The sequence below is a fragment of the Vulpes lagopus genome, chromosome 15 (assembly GCF_018345385.1).
Source record: "Vulpes lagopus strain Blue_001 chromosome 15, ASM1834538v1, whole genome shotgun sequence".
Taxonomy (NCBI): Eukaryota; Metazoa; Chordata; class Mammalia; order Carnivora; family Canidae; genus Vulpes; species Vulpes lagopus.
In genome coordinates this window covers 21,927,691-21,936,491 of record NC_054838.1, presented here as the reverse complement: position 1 = coordinate 21,936,491, position 8,801 = coordinate 21,927,691, and the positions used below count along the sequence as shown (strand labels likewise).

The 8,801-nt window shown below is 35.2% G+C and overlaps 1 protein-coding gene across 1 annotated transcript; it reads right to left on the bottom strand.

Moving 5' to 3' along the window:
* Nucleotides 1-5,133: 5,133 nt before the first annotated feature.
* On the bottom strand, nucleotides 5,134-6,081 carry LOC121476432 (olfactory receptor 52E4-like). The gene has a single exon (XM_041730445.1). It carries the CDS (start codon nucleotides 6,079-6,081, stop codon nucleotides 5,134-5,136), a length of 948 nt encoding a protein of 315 aa, XP_041586379.1.
* Between the last annotated feature and the right edge of the window lie 2,720 nt (nucleotides 6,082-8,801).

Genomic DNA, 8,801 nt, shown 5'->3' with positions numbered 1-8,801 from the left:
CTTAGGGTCCTCCTACTCCACCATCTTCCCTGGAAGTCTGGAAAGTAACTGACTTTTACATATTAACCTTGTATCCTGCAACATTGTTGTAATTGCTTATTACCACTAAATACTTTTACCTATGAAAATTGTAGGCATATATTCACAGAAAGTTTTATACACAAATACTCAGAGCTACTTCATTCACAATACCCAAAAGCTGGAATCACCTCACATATTTATCAATAATGACTTTATGGACAAACTCAGGCTTATCTACATAATATTATACCCTCAGCATTATAAGGGAATTAGCTGATGATATATATCACATGTGGATAAATATTAAAATAATGTGTTTAGTGAAAAAAGAATATACCAGAAGAAAAGAGGCATAGTGTATAATTACATCTATATAAAATTAAAACAAAGACAAAAGCCCCAACCTGATCTACAGACACAAGCTGCCATTACTTGGGAAAACAGGATGGACTTCAGGAGAAGACAATAAGTATGTATTTCATAGGCACATGAGGAAATTTAAAGTAATAAAAGATATGTTTATTACTTTGGCAATTCTTTCACAGTTGAATACATATGACAACATATCTTAAATTGTATATTTTAACTATATTTACTATGTTAGACATCAATAAGGTTGTTAAAACATATCCCCAGTGACTGCCATTCTTACTCATAACATAAGCCAAATACATTAGCATTACCTGGGTGTTCTACATGTGGGGTTGAGATATCCTTGAGCTATTTCTTTTACTATTCTCTCCTTTACATTTTCCTTTTTACTCTGAAGCTATATTGGCTTTCTCATTTCTTTCAGATTTGAAAGACAGTGCAAAATGCAATGCTTTTTTCTATTTCTTCTCCTTAAAGTACTCTTAGAGTTTGTCTTGTTAAATCTGTTGTCTCCAAATACTTTCTCATGTACCATCTATTAAATGATACTTTTCTGACAACCCTAAATAGAAATATATCTTCCACTGCATACACAACATCTCTTCATTCTCCTTTCTTTATGTTTTCCACAGCATTTCTCTTCAATTGTTCTACTATTTTTATACTTAAAACTTTATATTATAAACAAAGTCTAGTTTTACTAAAATGCAACAAGTCCACCATAGCCAGCTTCTCCAACAGATTAAAACTAAAATCTGGACAAATTATAAAACAGTTACCATAGAATTCTATAAAGTTAGCAAATCAATCAAGTTAAAATTGAAGTCAAATTTTGAAGAAGTGACTTATAGCATATAGGTTCTCAAGAAAATTTTCCCTATATTTGTTTCCTCCACTGATTAGAGAACAAGCATCCCACAGAGACATAGCAGGTTTTACAGGGAACAAAATTACAAAATAAACCTCATTGTTTTCTGGTCAGAGGATCAAGAGAAAGGTGTCTGCGGGCTGAAGAGAAAGAGGAGGATCCTCCTGATTTATTCTTTGTTTTTCTACTGGACCCAGCTGAAAGTTGCCTCCCTTTCTTAGAAAAGTACAATCAGCTGAAACTCCAAGAAAAGGTTTACCTTTCTGGCCAGTAAGAAGGAAGGAAGGAAGGAAGGAAGGAAGGAAGGAAGGAAAGAAGGAAAGAAGGAAGGAAAGTAAAATAAGGAAAGCAGGAAAAGGAACGCCTGGGTGGCTCAGCGTTTAAGTGTCTGTCTTTGGCTCAGGTGGTGATCCTGGAGTCCCAGGATTAAGTCCCACATTGGGCTCCCTGCATGGGGCCTGCTTATTCCTGTGCCTGTGTCTCTGCCTCTCTCTCTCTCTCTCTCTCTCTCTCTCTCTCTGTGTGTGTGTGTGTGTCTCATGAATAAATAAAATAAAATCTTAAAAAAAAGCAAAGCAAAAAAAAAGGAGGAGGGAGGGACAGAGGAAAGGAAGGGAGGGAGGGAAAGAGGGAGGAGAGAAGGAAGAGAGGGGAAAGGAAAGAAAAAAGAGAAGGCTGATACTGGAGAATGTATGTGAAATTCCTATCATTATCTTCCCTCTTTCTTCTTTCTTTCTATCTCTTTGTCTCTCTCCCTCTCTTCCTTTCTTCCTTTCTTCCTTCTTCCCTCCCTCTCTTCCTTTCTTCCTTTTTTCCTTTCTTCCTTCCCTCTTTCCTTTCTTCTTTCCCCAAGGGCAGTACGTGTTTTGATGGCAGGGTGATACATGCAGCTACAACTCTTTCAGAAATGCTGCCTTTTTGATCATGGAAATGTGAGAGGTGTCCCTTTATAACTGCAGAATATTAAAAGAATCCTGGAGAGAAGAGAAATGGATAAGTAGCTCTTTAAATTATGTATATGAACTGACACAAACCATGAGTTTACTCCTGAACTGCACATGCATAGGACAGACCCAACAGAACACACGAAAGCACTGAGAACTGAACTACAGTATAAACCATCTCCAAATCTCAGGATAAGTAACACAAATATTGGACAGACAAAAGGCACTTATTAGAACCACTACAGGAGGCAAAGTGGACTTGTAGCCTGAATATAACCAAATTGATTTCCTGGTAAAGCAAAACAAAATGAAGGAAAACAAAATCAACTCCCTATAAAGAGTTTTAAAAGATCCATATTCAAAATGTCCAGAATAAAATTTTTCAAAAATTGTTAAACATATGAAAAACCAGAAAACATGTGACTATCAAGGGAAAGAATAATCCACAGATCCCAATCTCAATATCATTCAGTGTTAGAATTATTATACAAAGACTCTAAAGCAGTTATTACAACTATAAATTCTGACTTAAAAGTAAACACTGTTAAAATATGGAAAAGAGAGGTCCTCAGCAGAGAAAATAGAAAGTATTAAAAAAGAACAAAGCCATGATTTTAAAAGTAAAAGTCTTAACATCTGAAATTCATCAGATGAACCCAATAGCAGAATGAAGATGAGGAAAGCATAAACTTGAAAACAGATTAGGAAAAAATGATTCAATCTGAAGAATAGAGAAAAAAATAAAATCATGAACAGAGCATCAGGGATGTGGAGCACATTTAAAAATCTCTAATATTCATGTCACTGGGAACCCAGAAGCAAAAGAAAAAAATATTGGACAGAGAAATATATTTAATGAAACAATGGGAAATCATTTTCATACTTGTTAAAGACATAAATTTACAGATTTTAAGACTCCCAAAACAAGTAAATTTGATGAAAATCATACATATAGAAAAAACATGGAATTGATAAAAACCAAAGATAATGAAAATTTATTGCAGAGTCAGAAATATATGTCATATTATATATAGATGAATAATAATTTGAATGACTGTAATTCCTCAAAAGAAGCTGAAACGTCAGAAAACAGTAAAACAATATTTTTAAAATACTGAAAATTACTTTCTAAAAAATCAGTTACCCCAGAATTCTATATACAGAGAAAATATATTTCAGGAATATAGATGAAATAAAGGCTTTGCTAGATGAGGAAAATCTGAGAGAATTCATCACCAGCTGACATCCTTAAAATGAAAACCTAAAATGAGATCCATTTGAAAGGAAATTATACGTGAGAAAATTAGACCAGTAGTAAAGGAAGAGCAACAGAATTTATAATAATTTGCCTAAATATGAAACACATTTGCTTCAGTTGTTTAAAATAACTTTTAAATAGCCCTTGTAGGGTTTTCAGGCATGTGGAGTATATATGACAACTGCAGCATGTAAGGAAGTACAGGATCCTATAACGGTAGGGTTCATTTAGATTTCACTTGAAGTGGTAAATATTAACTTGAAGTCAATTGTGAAAGATTAGGTATGTATACTGCAATCTGTAGATGGGTAGTTTTCAGTTATTTTTGCTCTCAATAATACATTTGACAATTTCCAGAGGCACTATTGGTTGTTACTAGTATCTAGCAGCCACAGACCATAAAAACTGCTAAACTTCCTGCAGTACACAGGACAACCTTCATATCAAAGTATTATCTGGCTGAAAATAGTAATCATGCTCAAACTGGAAAACCATGTTCTGGAGCAATCCCTAAAAAATATAATAATTATAGCCAAAAACCAATAGATACATTAAAACTCAATACTAAAACTATTCAAATCCAAAAGTAGGCAGTGGGGGAAGGGGATGAAGATGAATAACAAACAGGAAATACACATCAAAATGGTAAACTTAAATCAACCATATCACTAGTTACACTAAATGAAAATGGTCTAAACACACCAATTTAAAAGAGAGATAGAAATAAAATAAAAGAACAAAATCCAAACTATATTTGTGTACACAAACATACTTTAAATATAAATACATATGTAAGTTAAAAAGATGGGAAATATATTCCATGCAGACAGTTTTTAAAAGAGGCTGAATCAGCTATATTAATATAAGACAAAGTAGAATTCAGAATAAGAAATATTGTCAAAGATAAAGATGGGTATTATATAAAGAAAAAAGAATCCTCCAAGAATATAACCATACTAAGTGCATACGCACTTAAGTGTAGAGCTTCAAATTACATGAAGAGAAACAGATGGAATGAAAGAACATATAGTCAAACATACTATTGTATTTGGAGAATTTCAGATTCTTATTTTAGTATCCAATAATACAAATAGAAAATCAGCAATCAAAAAGTGTGGGATACAACTAAAAAAACTGACTAAAATTTATGATATTAAACAGTATTAGAAAAGGCTATATGATAGTGAGTATACATTAATTACTTTCATTTAGCACCTTTCTTTATTGGTTATAAATTCCACTTAGAGAAGTAATTCTGCTTCTTTTGTTTACTGTCATGTTTTCTATGCCCATATAAATGCTAGGCACATTACAGATGCTTGCTAGATAAGGAGTGAATAGATAATGCAAAATCAGTCATCATTTTATTTTATTTGCTCATTTCAGGAATAAGAGTTCTGATTGTTTGAAAGTTTCCACAAGTTTGAAAGATACACAATGTTTGCACTAGCAATGGGAATGACTCACTTTACAATCCGTATTCATTCTCTATATATTAACTATAAGTTCCACTTACAGAATAGTAAGTGGAAGAATTAAGCTTCTAATACTTGGTCTTACTGAAGCTAGAATAGAATCCAAAAAAAAAAATTTGTACCAAAGAATTATAGGAAGATGAGAATAAGTAGAAAAGTAGGACCCAGAATTCTCAGTTGATTTAATTTTTTTTCTCAGTTGATTTTAGTCATAAATAATTGTAGAACACATTCTCGGATGTGTCTGGTCCTTACTCCATAGATGATAGGGTTCAGCATAGGAGGTACCAACAAGTACATGTTGGCCAGCAGGGTGTGGGTGTGCAGTGGTATATGCTTACTAAAACGGTGGGTGAGGAAGGAGAAAAGAGCAGGGATGTAGAAGGTGAGAATGACACATACATGAGACCCACAAGTGCTGAGAGTTTTCAACCTGGCATCATTAGAAGGGAGATTAAATACGGTACGAAGTATTTGTACATAGGACAGAGAGATACATGTCACATCAGTCCCAACAATTAAGATGATGACAGCCAAACTATAAAGACTATTGATGGAAATGTCAGCACAAGCCAATTTCACCACAGCCATGTGCTTACAGTATGTGTGGGGAACTACATTGGACTGGCAATATGGCCATCTCCTCACCAGGAAGGGATGTGGTGTCATTAGTACTAATCCACGTAGAAGTGCCACCATGCCAATGTGAGCCACCACAGAATTTGTAAGAATGGATGAGTGTCTCAGTGGGTTGCAGATTGCCACATACCGGTCAAGTGCCATGGCCACAAGAAGCCCTGACTCCACCCCAGAAAAAGCATGGATGAAAAACATCTGAGTGAGGCAGGCATGGAAGCTGATTTCATGATCACTGAACCAGAATATACCCAACATCTTGGGAAGAGTGGAGGTTGACAACGTGAGATCTGTGATGGCTAACATGGAAAGAAAATAGAACATGGGTTCATGGAGGGCAGTCTCAGTTTTGATGATGAAAAGGATGAATATGTTTCCTAGGAGAGCAACAATATACATTGAGCAAAAAGGGATGGATATCCAAATGTGCAAGTCTTCTAGACCGGGTATGCCCATCAGGAAGAAGGTACTAGGATTGGTGAATGTAGTGGAGTTAAAGTCAACCATGGTGATTCTGGCTACCTGAAGATATATTCTTGCTTTCTTTCCCTCCTTTGTCCCTGTAGTAGTCAAATGCACATACGCTCAGATAAATATACGGTAGAATTACTTAGTGAAAAAATACAACTGTGCAAATTTATTCAAATTTTTAGTCCTCCTTGATGAGCTTCTCTGAAATTCCAAGTATTGCATTACTCAGTGCAAGTTATTAATCTCACTAAGAACTAGCTAGAGTAGAGAGTGGCTTCTAAGGCTCAGAAGCTCTACAGTACTCTGCCTAATGCTAAGTGTTCTCTTTCTGTCTGTGATACCAGGCTGAGCAAAAGTTTTGATAAATAAATCACATTCCTCACAAGCCAATGGAGGGAACCTATAACATTGTCCTCAGTGAAAAGTACCTCTCCAAAATAATTATGGTCTTGGAAACGTGTTGCCTGAGGTCAATTCTAAATAGAGATTTTTGAAAGCAAGACCTGAAGGAATAAAAAGCTTTCCAAACTTAACAATGCTTTGAATGACAATACCTTTGAAATTTGCTGCCCTGAGGAGTTTTTGGCAATAAAAGAACCAGCATCTGAGCACTTAAATGTATAATAGCTTTAAAAGCAGCAACAAAGTCATTGACATACCCAAAAAAGTACGTTCCCTGGATTTTCTAGGATTCCTGGGGAAATGTGACTTAGATAGATTGTCCATGTTTTCATGGTAATTCATATTACACATATATATGAATTATATATACTATATACATATACAATATGTATATTTAATTTCCCCAAAAGGATGACCATTAAATTTGTTTAAAACAATTCCCAGGGAGAGGAAGTTACTTGCTAAAGAACACAGCCTCTTTTTAGTATTATTGAAGTGTAGTTGATATACAATTTTTTATTAGTTTCAAGTAGGCAACATAGTGATTCCACAATTTTATACATTATTCATTAAGTTATTAAATCTTTCTCCTTGTCAAATTTATACTGAAGTGCTAACTAAGGTACAGGAGCTTCTTACCACACCAAAGAAATCAGAATACACTTGGGAAAGAAGGACTGATGAGCTCTAAATCAATCAAACAACATCAACATTTGAAAGTAGTAACAGTGGCTACCTTCTTGTACCATAACATGTTACCACACAAAATGCAAATGTCATTTCTAGTACTCCAATTCCTGATTTGTATAAAATCTAGTGATGCTGATATTACTCTCAATTTATGAAAGAAGAAACTTTTTTTTAAAGATTTTATTTATTTATTCATGATAGACATAGAGAGAGAGAGAGGCAGAGACACAGGCAGAGGGAGAAGCAGGCTCCATGCACCGGGAGCCCGACGTGGGATTCGATCCCTCCCGGGACTCCAGGATCGTGCCCTGGGCCAAAGGCAGGCGCTAAACCGCCGAGCCACCCAGGGATCCCCCTGAAAGAAGAAACTTATACTTTACATAAGCTAACTATTCCTCCAAAGTCACACAATTAGCATGTTATCAGGGAAAACACACTCTAGTTTCATTTCAAAACTTCATCTTGGGGTGCCCAGGTGTGGTTCAGTGGTTGAGCATCTGCCTTTGACTCAGGTCATGATCCTGGGATTGAGTCCCACATAGGACTCCCCGAAGGAAGCCTGCTTCTCCCTCTGCCTCTCTCTGTGTCTCTCATGAATAAATAAATGAAGTCTTTTAAAAGAAAAAAAAGCAATACTTCACCTTTGTTCCAGTACAATATGCAATAAAAACAAAGGGAAAGCTCATGATAAAGGTTTTCACCAATTTTATCATAAATGAACCTCACAGCATAAACAGAGACAATAAAGACATAAATTCTTATTTCTTTGTTTTATAACTGGTTTATAGATTGACTAATATGGCTTATATAAAATCCATAAAATAATACTAAACTTTCTATTACAATATCTGTTAATGCCAGATGTTCACTGTGAAATCAATTCCCACTGAAGCTAATGTTAGTGTGTTATTTCTTACTAAATTATTCCTAAACCCAGAGAATATACCTGGTTACACTTCCTTTTCCAAAGTTGGTACCAGTTGACTTGTGAACCAGAATTTCTAAAGGATGGTTGAGAAAAACTTCAAGAGCATCTTCATCTAACCTTCTAAGTGGGTAGTTCTTTATGACGGGGCTTCACTGATGTACCTGTCAACTGCGAGGCAATCCAGAGAAGTTTCTAACTTCTCTTCAGAGGGACCACCCTGTTTTCATGCTCTCAGTTTATTTTTGGCCCAGTTGAGTCTCAGGAATCCAAAGTAGTTTTGAGTATTTGTTCTTCAGCTCCAGAAAGGTCTTCCTCATACTAATATATTACAATCTCCTCATAACTGCCTCTCTCACTTCTTAGGCTTGAGTAAACATAGATGAGTTGTCTATCCCTCCAGATTAATTGTGTTGTATTGAGTCAAAGCCAGGAACTCAGAGATTTGAATTATTCCCATATGAAAGGCTAATTTCAGATTTTATAGCTCTACTGGGACAGTCCCAGGGGCTCAAACCCTGCAACACATGTTTCTTTACCTTCAGAGAAGTATAAATGATACCAGAGGGAGTACACAATTTTTCTCACAATTACTCTATCACATGATGTCAGTTGATAATTACATTTGATTTGAGTGAGGCTTCTAAAAATTAACAAAAAGTCAATGGAAAGTTACAACCAGTAATATGTCTGGAGATTTAATGCATAGCATAATGATTATAGACAAAGATGCTGTATT

Coding starts and splice junctions, on each gene's coding strand:
- LOC121476432 (XM_041730445.1), bottom strand. CDS start 6,081: ATGGTTGACTTTAACTCCACTACATTCACCAATCCTAGTACCTTCTTC.